This window comes from Hyperolius riggenbachi, chromosome 5 (assembly GCF_040937935.1).
Source record: "Hyperolius riggenbachi isolate aHypRig1 chromosome 5, aHypRig1.pri, whole genome shotgun sequence".
Lineage (NCBI taxonomy): Eukaryota > Metazoa > Chordata > Amphibia > Anura > Hyperoliidae > Hyperolius > Hyperolius riggenbachi.
This window is the reverse complement of record NC_090650.1, coordinates 5,719,982-5,736,812: the sequence shown is the minus strand read 5'-3', so window position 1 is coordinate 5,736,812 and position 16,831 is coordinate 5,719,982. Positions and strand designations below refer to the sequence as shown.

The 16,831-nt window shown below is 47.4% G+C and overlaps 1 protein-coding gene across 9 annotated transcripts in view; it reads right to left on the bottom strand.

The window, feature by feature from the left end:
* The window catches only part of DYNC1I1 (dynein cytoplasmic 1 intermediate chain 1), a 540,798-nt gene that overhangs the window by 342,867 nt on the left and 181,100 nt on the right, over positions 1–16,831 (bottom strand). For all 9 annotated transcript variants that reach the window (XM_068235055.1, XM_068235054.1, XM_068235053.1 and 6 more), the window contains 2 exons: positions 8,366–8,608; positions 1,051–1,167 (listed from right to left, as the gene is read on the bottom strand). In XM_068235055.1, the coding sequence (XP_068091156.1) occupies positions 1,051–1,167; positions 8,366–8,608 (360 nt within the window). The remainder of the gene's footprint in view (positions 1–1,050; positions 1,168–8,365; positions 8,609–16,831) is intronic.

The following is a 16,831-nucleotide window of genomic DNA, read 5'->3' as shown; positions in this document are numbered from 1 at the left end:
GAGAAAAGCGCTATACAAATGTTCAGATTATTATTAAATTATTATTATTTAAAGAGACACTGAAGCAAAAAATAAAATGATGATATAATGATGTGTATGTGTAGTACAGCTAAGAAATAAAACATTAGGAGCAGAGACATAAGTCATATTGTTTCCAGTACAGGAAGAGTTAAGAAACTCCAGTTGTTATCTATGCAAATAGCCATTGAGCTCCACCACTTTCAAAGTGGCAGAGAGCTCTGTCTTCTGAAGCTTGTTATCTCAAGTGTCAGTCACTGTATTTTTTTTTCTCTGCTGAGAACAGTTCTAAAGTTCACTGGCCTGCTCTGTAAAATCATTTAGAATGCTGAGTAATGTGTAAACTGCTAATATTAGAGAATGACGCAATTTTATGAAAAACACTATATAACTGAAAATAAAAAAATGAGACTATTTTCTTTGCTACTAATGTTCTAGTAATTATCCGTACTACACAAGCAATTCATTATATCATTTTTTTTTGGCTTCAGTGTCTCTTTAAACGCGCCGTGCATCGGACTCGCTGTATCCACGCACGGCACAGCCGGAGGCATTCAGACGCGTCTCATATCACAGCCGTACCGCCATCGCATCTCGCAAGACTCGCACACAGTGACTCAAGCGCTGCATTTTTGAAGTAAGAAAATAACATACAACATTTTCAGAGATTAAAAAAAAAGGGATGGTATTTCAGATGCGTTTTTGCGTGAGATTTATCGCAATGGCACTAAATTTGCATGCACTTCCTAGTGACAACATGACAAGTTCCTGTTTCTGGTGGACAAACGTGCCCGAAAAATCGCATTTCATGCAATACATCGCATATGGAATGCGAAAAATGCAGCAGGCTGTATTTTTTGTTCACAAATGAAGATTTGCATGAAATGGAGACTACCCCACCCACAATCATTGCTTTGCATACTAATGCGAATTTTCATTGTGAAGATCCCTGGAAAAATCGCACGAATGGAAAGACAGCGAGTGCTAAGCGAGAGCGGAGACGCTGCCCCGGAAAACGTGCGTCTCACAAACCTCCTTCTTCTTCCTCTCCTCCTCTTTGCGTTTCTTCTCCTCCCGGATTTGCGCTAATCGCTGCTTCTTGCGCTCCAGTTCTGCCTTCAGATCGCTCTTGTCAGACATTGTGGATTCCTACAGGAGAGAAACAAGAAAGACTCAGAAATAGGCTGAAAACCTGGCATGCATCGCATGTTTCCTTATAGGCCAAATAAAACTTCATTGCTATGCACGGAAGAATAGCGACAATTTCCATAAAACGAAAAAAAAACGAAATGCAAAACCTAACAATCGCAAATATATGAAAAAAACGTAGAAAAACTGGTAAAGGTGCCAATTACGGTACAATACTTTCCTCAGATGCGATCTTTCCATCTGATATTTACAATCAAACTGCACTGAAAACCACAAAGTGTGCGGAGAAAATCGCTGTGAAATGATTCTATGGTGGATTGGAATACAGAATTGTGAGGATCGGAATGTTGGATCTTACAATCGTATCTGAAGAGAAAGTGCCCTGATTGACCTGTTTATGGGAACAACCGATAATTACCTTCCGATTAGGATCCTGATTACTTACAATCCCGCAAATCTGATGGAATGATCGCATCTGAGGAAAATATTGTACTGTGAATGGCCACCTACAAACACTGGGCTCATTAGGTCTAATTAGTCTTATGGTGCCCACACATAATACAATTTTTTCAATTTTTTTCCGATTAGATAATTTCCTTTGATTAAAGATTTTTCCAACATATCTGATTAGATTTTTATCGAAAAACCGGGATAATCGTTCGTTTTTTTCTTAATCGAAAAAAATATGCTTTTTGACTTTCATTTGATTCAAATTGTTTTGGTCGAAAAAATGGGAAATCGAACATTTTACTTGTACGATAATGGTGGCCATACATGGTACAATTTTATCATTTTTTTCGATTAGATAATTTCGTTCAGTTATTCCGTTAAATCGAATATAACGTTTTTTCCAACATGTCCAATTGATTTTTATCAAAAAAACAGGATAATTGTTTGTTTTTCTTGATGAAAAAAAAAGATCATTTTGAACTCATTTGATTCGATCATTTTGGTGGAATAAATGGGAAAATCAAACGTTTTTATTTTACCGCGTATGGATAGCATAAAGGGGCCCATACACTGGTCGATTTCAGTAATCGATCGATCAATTCTATAGGTTCAATCGATCAGAAATTGATTCTATCAAATTCCCCATTCGATTGATTTGCGCCCGATTTCGATGGATTTGATCTAACAGGATGGAAGATTTAGGTCGATCTGTTGCTTGCAGCAGATCGATGGCCCATAGACTTGCATTGGATCTAATGCTGGGAATACATGGTTAGATAGTTTGTTATCAATCGAGCCGCTGATGGCTCGATTAATAATTTCCGACAGGTCCGATCCCCGCGGGCGGACAATAGCGGAAATCGAGCGGAAGATAAGGAAGCGCCCGCGGGGACGCGACGGTAGTCGATCCGGCGGCTAACTGAGCCGCCGGATCTAACCGTGTATTCCCAGCATAATGATCCAATAATGCCTTTAGATCGATTTTCAATAGATTTCATTCTGAAATCTATTGGAAATCTGTCCATAGTGTGTGGCACACATCAGATAGATTCCTGTCAGATTCTACTTGACAGGCATCTGACAGGAATCTATCTGATGGTCGAATCTGCTATAAATCTATAAGTGCATGGCCACCTTAAAGAGAATCTGTATTGTTAAAATCGCACAAAAGTAAACATACCAGTGCGTTAGGGGACATCTCCTATTCCCCTCTGACACAATTTCGCTGCTCCTCGCCGCATTAAAAGTGGTTAAAAACAGTTTTAAAAAGTTTGTTTATAAACAAACAAAATGGCCACCAAAACAGGAAGTAGGTTGATGTACAGTATGTCCACACATAGAAAATACATTCATACACAAGCGGGCTGTATACAGCCTTCCTTTTGTATCTCAAGAAATCATTTGTGTGTTTCTTTCCCCCTGCAGTTCTCATGCACTGAAGTTTCAGGCTGCTCTTTTCTTCCTGCAAACAGCTTTTCCCTTGTCTGTAATTCTTCAGTATGTGAAAGCCCAGCCAGCTCAGATGACGATTTATCCAGCTTTTAAAAGATAAGAGAGAAGAGAGAAGCTGCCCTAATCTAAATAATACACAGGCAGTGTGCATAGAGGGGCCTGGAAGGGGGAGTTCATAGCAGAACCACAACACTGAAGAACTTGGCAGCCTTCCAGACACAGGCCGACAAGTCTGACAGGGGAAAGATACATTGATTTATTACAGAGATGGTGTTAGTAGAACGTGCTGCAGTAAGCCAGAACACATTAGAATAGCTTTTGGAACTTGTAGGATGATAAAAAACAGGACGCAATTTTTGTTACGGAGTCTCTTTAAAGTACCTGGCGAGAAATCCCTTTGCCGGACATGTTCTGCATAATGGACTTCCAGTACTACCGACTGCAATCATCTCAGGCAGGTCTGTCCATACTTTGTCCTCTAGCAGTCTAAACAGTAGGGCCATGTTCAAGGAACAGCCCCACATCATAGCAGAACCTGACTTAAGGCTGATTTTGCTGCAACCGATAAGCTTGCTGGTCGCTTTTGGGATGTGGGAAACCTAAACATGGGCAGAACATACAAACTCCATGCAGATAGTGTCCTGGCTCTGATATGACCCAGGGACTGTAATTCTGCAAGGCGAGCATGCTAGCCCCTGCACTGCTATGATGTCATCCTGCCTGCCCCTCCCACACTGCTGCCATCACTAAGCTGTCCTGTGATCGTGCAGCTGAATAGCCTGCGGCGTTTCATCGGGAATCTGCGGTGCGACACAATCAGTGGCCGTAGCTATTAATTCACCCGACGGGAAAACGCCGGCTCCAGACGATTAAAAGCTCCCGGATGCGTCGAACCGCAACGTACCAAAACGCAGCGTCGGATGTGAAAGGTAAACTTGGTCAACGCAAAGTTTCGACTTTGCATCAAAACGCAGGGAACGGGCTGTAGTCTGAAAGAGACCTCAGAAAAGCGCTTTATATAGAATCGAAGCGTACAGGTAAGCGTCGGGACAGGAAAGAAAACATCACGCAAAAAAATCGAAAACCGCTGTCGTCAGCAATTTGGATTTTAGATGTGAACAATGCCTTAGAGTTGTGACAAGATTTTTTCAGAACTGAAATATATTATGTGCTGTCAGTTATATATCAGTTGCTGTCAGTTATAACTGAAAGGACAACTGATGAGCAAGGTAATGTCCATGTTTCCCTATGGCTCAAGTGGGCAATATTACAGTTTAATAGTGTGCTGACTAGGAAGCTGTTATGGAGTAATGGCCATTTTCAAAATGGAGGAAAAGAATTCCATTGATCACAGTGTTGGACAAACAGCTCATTTTATTTCAGATCAGGGATCAGGTTTCATATAATATTTGGGTAATTGAAGACAGGGGCCTATTCCGGTCAGCAGTGTCACATGACTACAGATGGTGGCCAATGGGAGCTTAGTGAGACAGGCGACGTGTATAATGTGTTCACTATTTCATTGTTTTACTTCACAGGATTTGGACTGAGCTTCACTTTATCGGTTCATGTAATGTGAAAGTCATCGCGTGTCACAAGTATTGATCACGTCCATTTCCTGCGAGCGTCCGTGAAGAGCGGTTTCCTGAGTCCGTTAGTAAATCATTCTGATGGGCGTCCATTACTTTCACGGGTCAGAAAAGGACGATTTGCTGTATGGAAAACGTGGTGATCATTCATGTTTGTAAAGCCATCAAACTGACCCCAAATCTCACAGCTCCGTCTGTCAGTCGTTAATCAGATTGCGATGAAGATCAGGGCTAACGACTGTTTTGTACGCCGCTGGCTCGTGTAAACAAACAGCGCTCGAGAGAGAAGTCATACATTTCAGCCTGTAATTAGAGAAATAATGATATTGGCATAAACGAGAAGTGCTAAATACACAATCCCGTCTCCACTGACAGCTGCGGAATTCGCAGAGCAAATCACACCCAGCTGGAAGAGACTCCAGCAGGAAACGCTCTCTCCCAAAGGAAACAGGTCTACAGTCTGCTGACTCGTGGCTGGGAACCACTATGGGCGCTTTACGGAATCGCAAGTTTCATGATTGCGATCTGGCTGCTGTAATCACTGATGCAACCGCTCCAGGATCACTCCCAAAATGCTGCAATCAGCGTCTTGCGTCGCTCTGCTAGTGGGACCACCCCTATAAGGAACCACTGACATAGCACTTTGTCGATAGCCAGTGATCGGCAAAGCGCTGCCCAACGGCTCTTTCATACGGGCAGCGAATACACCGCCTGTCAGCTGCTGTCTTGCACCAGACCTGACGCTTGTTACCACCCAGTACCAGTGCTGGACAGGCAACCCGCCCATGGAATCACATCTAAGCACACCACCAGGTAATGCCCCCATATGTCAAGCGCTGACACGCGTGGTTACTCTTCAATTGCACCCGAATGTGGGCGGCATACATCTCGACAAATTCACCGTTCAGCCTCCCATCCAGAAGAGGCCTTAACCTTCCTGGCGGTAAGCCCGAGCTGAGCTCGGGCTATGCCGCCGGAAGGCACCGCTCAGGCCCCGCTGGGCTGATTTGCATAATTTTTTTTTTTTGCTACACGCAGCTAGCACTTTGCTAGCTGCATGTGCAATCCGATCGCGCCACTACCCGCGGCGCCGCAGCCGCCCCCCCCCCCCCCCCCCACCCCACCCCCCAGACCCCGTGCGCTGCCTGGCCAATCAGTGCCAGGCAGCGCTGAGGGGTGGATCGGAGTCCCCTTTGACGTCACGACGTGAAGCCCTCCAGGAGATCCCGTTCTTTGAATGGGATCTCCGATCGCCGGAGGCAATCGGAGGGGCTGGGGGGATGCCGCTGAGCAGCGGCTATCATGTAGCGAGACCTTGTCTCGCTACATGAAAAAAAAAAAAATAAATAAAAAAAAACGGCTGTGCTGCCCCCTGGCAGATTTTAATAAACCGCCAGGAGGGTTAAACACCTCCAAATAGCAAACCTGAATTTACACTTAAAGCACACCTGAGGTGACAGGGATATGGAGGCTGCCATATTTATTCCCTGTAAAACAATACCAGTTCCCTGGCTGTCCTGCTGATCCTCTGCCTGTAATGCCTGGTACACACCATGCAATTTCCTGTCGGATAGACAGGTTGAATAGATTATTTCCTACAAGTCCGATCATTTCTCTGATTGATATTCGGATAACTTCTATACAAAATCGATCAGCAAAACGATTGGAAATCAGATCGGACCTGTCGGGGATAATTAATTTGACCTGGAAAATTGCATGGTGTGTATCAGGGTGCTTGTGACAGTCCACCCATTGGTGCCAGCAGTAGACCGACTGGGAGACAGTTGCCCTGGCATTTGTGGAGAGGGGGGCAGGGGACTGGGGTTTGGGACAGTCCACCCATTGGTACCAGCAGTAGGTACACTGGGAGGCAGTTGCCCTGGGCATTTCTGGAGAGGGGTGACAGAGGACTGGGGTTTGTGACAGTCCACCCATTGGTACCAGCAGTAGTTACACTGGGAGGCAGTTGCCCTGGGCATTTCTGGAAAGGGGTGACAGAGGACTGGGGTTTGTGACAGTTCGCCCATTGGTGCCAGCGGTAGACCCCCTGGGAGGCAACTTGCCCTGGGCATTTGTAGGGAGAGGGGGGGCAGGGGACTGGAGTTTGTGACAGTCCACTCATTGGTGCCTGCGGTAGACCCCCTGGGAGGCAGTTGCCCTGGGCATTTGTAGGGAGAGGGGGGGCAGGGGACTGGGGTTTGTGACAGTCCACTCATTGGTGCCTGCGGTAGATACACTGGGAGGTAGTTGCCCTGGGCATTTGTGGAGGGTGGTCTGGGTATGATTGAAAAATATATTGGAAATTTGGTATCAGAAAATGACATTGGCTTGTATGGCAGACATGAGCTGCAGTCTCAGCTGCTGTGCGATGTCCCCTTTTAAGGATTTCTTTAAACTGATAATGGTCTAATTATGCCATTCTGGCTGCAACTCAAGGTTACCTGGAGTTGAAAAGTTGGTCAGTAAGGCTGGCGGCACTCGGCTGTCCCCGATTTGGTGTTTGCGGCTGGGGCTCGGTATACTAGGCCAGGTGTGTATTTTGGGAGACATTTATATCGTACTGTTAAAAGTAAGTTTCTAAGAGTTTATATTTTTGCTCATAAAAGGGATGCTTTGGCCTACCTTATATACTCGCGTATAAGCCTAATTATTCAGCACAAAAAATATGCTGAAAAGTTCCCCCCTTAGCTTATATGTGAGTCAGTGGAGCAGAGCGGATGGTGGAGCAGGTTGTGTTACTGGCAGAGGAGCGTAAGGACCGTGCACTAGTGATCCTGCTCTTACCAGCTGGCTCCCTGCTGTGTCCCCCCATCCCCTGTAACATGGTGTGCAGAGTGCGCTGCTCAACACTACCTGTGTCCCCTGACTCCCTGCTGTGTCCCCCTCCCCATCCCCTGCAACATGGTGTGCAGAGTGCGCTGCTGAAGACTACCTGTGTCCCCTGGCTTGTGGAGCGGAGCATGCAAGCAACGTGTCAGCGGTGCAATAATCGGGTATTCTTCCTGTGTGGCAATCGCTGTGTCTCACATCTATGACACCATATAGTGGCCTCTCGAGACACCGCTGTATGATCCTTGGGGTACATCAGACTATGTGGAGAGTTGATGACTTGTACTGGGGGCACATCTGGCTGCTGTGGAGGGGGCTATAGTGGGGAGGGGGCTTATACGCAAGTCAATCACTTTTTCATGGTTTCTGAGGGAAAAGTGGGTACCTAGGTTTATACACGGGTCGGCTTATATGCGAGTATATACAGTATTTCATTCCAAACAAGCAGCCCTTGTCTATATTGGGGGTTTGAGTGGAGGGGAGTTTAGTGTTATTGGCCATAGTTTGGGGTGGTCATGGCTCTGACCTGCTTAGTGAGGGAAATGTTGCCCACATGACTGTTCTATAACAGTGGACTGATATTCATAGATCCCTAGCGAGGAGGACACAACACGCTCGGCCACGACTTGCGACCCAGATGCCACGCCCTCACTTACATGACCTTCTCGGCTGTTGATGGTTCAGTAGTGGACTGATACTCTTGGATGACTAGTGAGGATACGCCATGGTGGGCCACACCCAGTGACACAGCCGCCACGCCCTCACCTGAATGACCTTTTCAGCTGGTGACGGCTCGGCAGTGGACTGATACTCATGGATCGCTAGTGACGATACGCTATGCTGGGCCACGCCCAGTGACACACCCACCACACCCTCACCTGGATGATTTTCTCGGCTGGTGACGGTCCGGCAGCACTGCTCTGCACGGCTGGGGGAGGCTCCGGCACCTCGTCCTTCACACGTCTTGATGACCCTTTTGGTGCCGTGGACCGTGTGCTCCTCTCCTGCTGTAGCCGGCTGGCCTTATCGTGGCTGCCGCTAGCTGCACTCGTGGGATTTTCGGGCTTTTTCGGATCTTTCTTCTCTTTGGAAACTTTTCTTTTAGGGGGCATCACAGAAATCTAACATTTTGGATGAGAAAGAGGAGAAGAGAATTGGCTACAGATACAGAAATACAGGGACGACATTGATAGGTACAAATTATGTGAGCTGCAGGAGACGGCCGCCCTAAGATGAGACACAAGCAGTCCCGATCAGCACCTCCTACAGGGGTGCAATATGCGGAGGAATGCTTTAACCTGTGATTGAGATGCTTATCTTGGTAGAAGGAAGTCTCTGGAACCTCTAGAAGCTTCTCAGGTCTTCCTTGAGGCCATGGCTGGACACCGGGACCCCTGGAAGCTGGCAGCCATGCCCAGTCCTTGACAAGCCCTTGTCTTCCGAGATATGGGGGTCCCAGGGCGGGAACAGCAAGGTGGAGGGGAATGGGGAAGCCTCCGAATTAAACAGAGGCTTCTCTCTACTGAGGTAAGTATATAAATGGGGCATTACTTCCTAACAGGTACACTTACTTTGTCCACTGATTATGTGTGAGAATATTTTGGGAGGCTTAAAGGGAATGAGTTGAAAAGGGTTCCTGAGCCATCTGTATTAAAAGCGCACCTCCATAGACTTCAATGTTATTTCTGCAAATTTCGGCTACAAGGTGGTGAAAGGGGTGCGTGAGTTTTCATTACCGCTATAAAAGGGCGCCCCTTTGTAGCCCGTATTTTTGATTCGGCTACAAGGTTTTTGATTCGGTTACAAAAGGGCGCACTTTTATAGCCAAGACTTTTGATTTGGTGGTGCAGGGGGGGGTAGGATTAGCCATCACAAACGGGGTGTCTTAGGGTTAGGCACCACCAGGGGGTGTCTTAGGGTTAGGCACCACCAGGGGGTGTCTTAGGGTTAGGCACCACCAGGGGGTGTCTTAGGGTTAGGCACCACCAGGGGGGTCTTAGGGTTAGGCACCACCAGGGGGGTCTTAGGGTTAGGCACCACCAGGGGGTGTCTTAGGGTTAGGCACCACCAGGGAGGAGTCTTAGGGTTAGGCACCACCAGGGAGGTCTTAGGGTTAGGCACCACCAGGGGGGTCTTAAGGTTAGGCACCACCAGGGGAGGGTTCTGTATGAGAGTAGGGAGAAGTTAGGTAATAGTAATCACTGGGGGGAGGGGGGGTCTAAGGGTTAGGCACCACCAGGGCGGGTCTTGGGGATAGGCACCACCAGGAGGGTCTTAGGGTTAGGCACCACCAGGGAGGGGTTAGGCACCACCAGGTGGGCGGTTAGGGTTAGGCACCACCACAGGGGGTCTTAGGGTTAGGCACCACCAGGGGGGGGTCTTAGGGTTAGGCACCACCAGGGGAGGGTTCTGTGTGAGAATTGGGAGAAGTTAGGTCATAGTAATCACTTTTCTAGGCTATATCCAGAGCCCTTTTACATCCCAACAAATATTGCCTATAAAAGCATCCTTTTTATAAACTAAAACTAGCTTTTTGGCTACAACTGCACCCTTTGTAGCCGAATATGGCATATGGGCTACACCAGGCCCCCTTTGTAGCTGAATTTTACATTTTGTCTACACCAGGCGCCCTTTGTAGCCAAACCTGGCTACATAGGCTTCCACTGTTGCAGTTCTTTTACGAACTCCAGAGTTACCTCAAAACTTATCTACTAACAAAACTATTTGGAGTACAATTTTGCCTTTCTAAAACACAAGCAGGAGGCTACCCTCCATAATGAGGGAGATCTACCTCAGCACCATGAGGCAGAGGAGCTCACACTCTAATCAGGGCCAGATTTCTGGGAGGGCCACAAAGGCCAAGGCCTAGGGCGATAAAATCAGAAAAGATCAGAAGGGCGGCAGGACTTGGAGAGAGAAGAGGTCATATGTCAAAGTAAATCATCTCTTCTGGTCCCGCAGCGCAGCCAGCCAGTGCCCTGCTCTGCACTAATAGATGAATTGCAGAGTTCCCTAATCCCTGCTTCTCTCTCACACTCCCTGATGTGTTATGGCAATCAGCATCTGCTGTCACCTGATGATCCATTCCTCTGTAAGATGGGCATACAAGTCGATCTGAGAAATACCAAGGATTTACATTACAAAGCAAATAGAACTAAGTTCTGCTGAGCTTTAATGCAGGTATTCACAGACATCAGTGAGCTCTGCTAGTTTCTTCACCTTCTCTTAGCTGTGACACCGACCCCAGCAGCTGTTAATTACACTCTTATCTAGCCCTAATTTATGACTGTTTCTCTTTAGTTTTTTTCTTCCTAGCCAGCAGTGATCTCTTGTCTGCTTCAGTTAACTCTTTCCTGACTAAAGTTCTGTCCTTCAGCTCCTACCAGCTATGAGAACTGCAAGAATAAAAATGCTGTTTGCTTCCCTTTCATTGCTAACTGTCACTTTAAAGGACACCTGAGCTGTCACTACCTCTATGCTAGTGTGTTTGGTTTGGCATCCTTCTACTTTCCTGTAGCATTAGAGCATTCTACCATCTTAGCCATCAGCGAAAGCAGAGAGTTTTGAATCAGGATGATACCATTTATTGGCTTAAAAGAAAAAGAGTAATCTTTCTGCTAATAAGCCTTCTTCAGACTTTGTTCCCGTATACTGTCTATATGTTAGAGCACACCGCCATATGTACATTCAGCATTCAAAAGAGATGCATAGATTTTTCAGCAAATATAAATAAATATCATTCAGATGCTTTAAAGTGGAGCTGAACTCTTGCACAGGACAGAAGGAAAACAGAGATATGTACCCTGTATGTATTTAGAGAGACTGTCTAATTCCCCCTCATCTGTGTCACAAGTTGTAGTTTGATCTCTACCCTGTGTCACCTGACTGCCAAAATATCTAAGCTCATTTGAAAGCACAGGATGTTAACAATATCCTTCCATGAAAGCAGGAAGTAGACACACTGCAGATTTATTGCAGGATTTGTATCAGCTGTAACAAAGGAAAGATTTTATTTAAAGGTTATGTTGTTGCATATCTTTTAGAGCAGTGAGGAAGTTATGAGTTCAGGTCCGCTCTAATTACAACAGAACATCCAAAGTGGGTCCTGACAGGATGTTTGCTACTTACCTGCTCTCTGTTTTGGATGGGCTTCTCTCCATCGCACTGCCCTGCCAGCTGTTTGTGGCTCCGACTGCAGCCAGTCACACAGAGGACAAAGAAGCAGCGCATGCTCTGCCCACTCACGCTCCCTGTCACCTGTCTGTGGCTCTGACTGCAGCCAGCCGCACAGAGGACCAAGAAGCAGCGCATGCTCTGGCCACTCACGCTCCCTGTCACCTGTATGTGGCTCTGACTGCAGCCAGTCGCACAGAGGACAAAGAAGCAGCGCATGCTCTGGCCACTCGCTCTCCCTGCCACCTGTTTGTGGCTATGACTGCAGCCAGTCGCACAGAGGACAAAGAAGCAGCGCATGCTCTGGCCACTCGCGCTCCCTGCCACCTGTTTGTGGCTCTGACTGCAGCCAGTCGCACAGAGGACAAAGAAGCAGCGCATGCTCTGGCCACTCGCGCTCCCTGTCACCTGTCTGTGGCTCTGACTGCAGCCAGTCGCACAGAGGACAAAGAAGCAGCGCATGCTCTGGCCACTCACGCTCCCTGTCACCTGTCTGTGACTCTGACTGCAGCCAGTCACACAGAGGACAAAGAAGCAGCGCATGCTCTGGCCACTCGCACTCTCTGTCACCTGTCTGTGGCTCTGACTGCAGCCAGTCGCACAGAGGACAAAGAAGCAGCGCATGCTCTGGCCACTCCCGCTCCCTGCCACCTGTCTGTGGCTCTGACTGCAGCCAGTCTCACAGAGGACAAAGAAGCCGCGCATGCTCTGGCCACTCCCGCTCCCTGCCACCTGTTTGTGGCTCTGACTGCAGCCAGTCGCACAGAGGACAAAGAAGCAGCGCATGCTCTGGCCACTCGTGCTCCCTGCCACCTGTCTGTGGCTCTGACTGCAGCCAGTCGCACAGAGGATAAAGAAGCCGCGCATGCTCTGGCCACTCGCGCTCCCTGTCACCTGTCTGTGGCTCTGACTGCAGCCAGTCGCACAGAGGACAAAGAAGCAGCGCATGCTCTGGCCACCTGCGCTCCCTGTCACCTGTCTGTGGCTCTGACTGCAGCCAGTCGCACAGAGGACAAAGAAGCAGCGCATGCTCTGGCCACTCCCGCTCCCTGCCACCTGTCTGTGGCTCTGACTGCAGCCAGTCGCACAGAGGACAAAGAAGCAGCGCATGCTCTGGCCACTCCCGCTCCCTGCCACCTGTCTGTGGCTCTGACTGCAGCCAGTCTCACAGAGGACAAAGAAGCCGCGCATGCTCTGGCCACTCCCGCTCCCTGCCACCTGTTTGTGGCTCTGACTGCAGCCAGTCGCACAGAGGACAAAGAAGCAGCGCATGCTCTGGCCACTCGTGCTCCCTGCCACCTGTCTGTGGCTCTGACTGCAGCCAGTCGCACAGAGGATAAAGAAGCCGCGCATGCTCTGGCCACTCGCGCTCCCTGTCACCTGTCTGTGGCTCTGACTGCAGCCAGTCGCACAGAGGACAAAGAAGCAGCGCATGCTCTGGCCACCTGCGCTCCCTGTCACCTGTCTGTGGCTCTGACTGCAGCCAGTCGCACAGAGGACAAAGAAGCAGCGCATGCTCTGGCCACCTGCGCTCCCTGTCACCTGTCTGTGGCTCTGACTGCAGCCAGTCGCACAGAGGACAAAGAAGCAGCGCATGCTCTGGCCACTCGCGCTCCCTGTCACCTGTCTGTGGCTCTGACTGCAGCCAGTCGCACAGAGGACAAAGAAGCAGTGCATGCTCTAGCCACTCGCGCTCCCTGCCACCTGTTTGTGGCTCCGACTGCAGCCAGTCGCACAGAGGACAAAGAAGCAGCGCATGCTATGGCCACTCACGCTCCCTGCCACCTGTGTGTGGCTCTGACTGCAGCCAGTCGCACAGAGGACAAAGAAGCCGCGCATGCTCTGGCCACTCGCGCTCCCTACCACCTGCCTGTGGCTCTGACTGCAGCCAGTCGCACAGAGGACAAAGAAGCAGCGCATGCTCTGGCCACTCGCGCTCCCTGTCACCTGTCTGTGGCTCTGACTGCAGCCAGTCACACAGAGGACAAAGAAGCAGCGCATGCTCTGGCCACTCGCACTGCCCTGCCACCTGTTTGTGGCTCTGACTGCAGCCAGTCGCACAGAGGACAAAGAAGCAGCGCATGCTCTGGCCACTCGCGCTCCCTGTAATTTCTCGCTCCTGCCCAGATGTGCACAGCAACCGAGGCCGGTACAGTGTTATGCATTCTTGACAAGTACCGGTCATACAACAGCGTCATTTCTCAAGTATGCATGCCCAGAACACTATCAGCTGCTGCGCACATTCGGGCAGGAGCGCAAATTACAGGAATTATTTGTTGAATGGGGGGCAGAGCAGCACAACTGAAATGAGCCCATACAAACCAGTGATCGCTAGTAATCGTTGGACAGAATGTTTTTTGGTGGGGGGGGGGGGGGGAGGGGCAGTTGGTGACAGCAGGCCTAGGGCACTGGAAAGTACAAATCTGGCCCCGACTCTAATCCTACCATATTATTATTATTATTATTATGTATTTATATAGCACTGACATCTCCTGCAGCACATTACAGAGTACATAATCATATCACTGACTGTCCTCAGAGGAGCTCACACTCTAATCCTACCATAGTCATAGTCTAATGTCCTCCCATATTATTATTATGTATTTATATAGCACTGACATCTCCTGCAGCACATTACAGAGTACATAGTCATGTTACTGACTGTCCTCAGAGGAGCTCACAATCTAATCCTACCATGGTCATAGTCTAATGTCCTACCATATTATTATTATGTACTAGCTGATTGCCCGGCGTTGCCCGGGTATGTATTTGGCTGGTGTTGGCTGCACCTACTTTTTCTAACCCTAACACACAATTACTCACTGGCCAAGTTTGTGAGCTTTGCGGTCTTAGGTATCAATAATCTGCATTGAAATGAAACAAATCTGATTGGGTGTGTGTGGCTCCACCCCCTTTTCTGAATGTGAACCCCAGTCACCCAATGACCAACTGTACCAGGTTTGAGGCCTGTTCCATTAACAGTGCAAGAATGGCAGCAATTAAATATTCCCCTTGAAAAGCAATAGGTGAAGTTTGATTCACTTTTGTAGGCTCCACCCACTTTTCTGAATATTAATCCCAGTCACCCAGTGACCAACTGTGCAAAGTTTAAAAACCCTGCCATTAACAGTGTAAGAATGGCTGCAGTTTACATTTTCCCAGTGAAATTTGTATTTGTCTCCACCCACTGATGACCCGGCGTTGCCCGGGTATGTATTTGACTGGTGTTGGCTCCGCCCACTTTCTAACCCTAACGCACAAACACTCAATGACCAAATTTGTGAGCTTTGGGGTCCTTGGCATCAATAATTTGTATATTCCCATATAAATTAAACAAATCAGATAGGCTGTTTGTGGCTCCACCCCTCTCCAGCATTTGAACCCCAGTCACCCAATGACCAACTGTAGCAGGTTTAAGGCATCTGCTATTAACAGTGTAAAAATGGCAGCAATTTAAATATTCCACTTGAAAATCAACAGGTGAATTTTGATTGGCTATTATAGGCTCCACCCACTTCCCTGAATATTAATCTCAGTCACTCAGTGACCATCTGGGCAAATATTGGGAACCCTGAAATAAACAGTGTAAGAAGGGCTGCAGTTTACACTTTCCCAGTGAAATTTGTTTTTGGCTCCACCCACTTTTTGTAACCTGGACACAAAGTCACTACTCAATGCCCAAGTTTGTGAGTTTTGGGGTCCTTGGCATCAATAATTTGTATTTTCCCATGAAATGAAACAAATCTGATTAACTGTTTGTGGCTCTGTCCCCTTTTCTGAATTTGAACCTCAGTGACCCAATGACCAACTGTACCAGGTTTGAGGCTTGTGCCATTAACAGTGCAATAATGGCAGCAATTTTAATATTCTCCTTGAAAAGTGACATGTGATTTTTGATTGGCATTTTTAGGCTCCACCCACTTTTCTGAATTTTAATCCCAGTCACCCAGTAACCAGCTATGCTAAGTTTGAGAACCCTACAATTAACAGTGAAGAAGGGCTGCAGTTTACAATTTCCCAGAAAAATCTGTTTTTAACTCCGCCCACTTTTTGTAACCTTGACACACAGTCACTACTCAATGACCAAGTTTGTGAGCTTTTGGGTTCCTGGCATCAAAATTGTGCTAATGGAAGCAGTTTATCCACCAAAGAAATCTGGCTGTTTTTGGCTCTGCCCTATTACTGAATTTGAACCCCAAACACTTAACGACCGACTGTAGCAGGTTTGAGGCCTCTGCTATTAACAGTGTGAGAATGGCTGCAGTTTCAATATTCCCCTTGAAAATCAATAGGTGAATTTTGATTGGCTCTTGTAAGCTCCACCTACTTTTCCAAATATTAATCCTAGTCACCCAGTGACCAACTGTGTGAAGTTTGAGAACCCTGCCATTAACAGCGTAAGAAAAGCTGCAGTTTACATTTCCCCATGTAAAAAGTTAGTTGTTTTTGGCTCCGCCTACTATTTCTAATCTTGACATACAGTCACTTAATGACCAAGTTTATGAGCTTTGGGGTCTTTGGCATCAATAAGTTGCATTTTACCATTGAAATTAAACAAATCTGATTGGCTGTTTTTGGCCGGCTCCCTTCAGAATTTAAACCCCAGTCCCCCAGTGACTGACTGTACCAGATGTTAGGCCTCTGCCATTAAGAGTGCATGAATGGCAGCAAAGTAAATATTCCCCTTGAAAATCAATAGGTGAATTTTGATTGGCTCTTGTAGGCTCCACCTACTTTTCCGAATATGAATCCCAGTCACCCAGTGACCAACTGTGTGAAGTTTGAGAACCCTGCAATTAATAGTGTAAGAAAAGCTGCAGTTTACATTTCCCCATGTAAAAAGTTAGTTGTTTTTGGCTCTGCCCACTATTTCTAATTTTGACATACAGACACTTAATGACCAAGTTTATGAGCTTTGGGGTCTTTGGCATCAATAAGTTGCATTTTACCATTGAAATTAAACAAATCTGATTGGCTGTTTTTGGCCCGCTCCCTTCAGAATTTAAATTTCAGTCTCCCAGTGACTGACTGTAGCAGATGTTAGGCCTCTGCCATTAAGAGTGCATGAATGGCAGCAAAGTAAATATTCCCCTTGAAATTCAAAAGGTGAATTTTGATTGGCTGCTGTAGGCTCCACCCACTTTTCTGAATATTAGTCACAGTCACCCAGT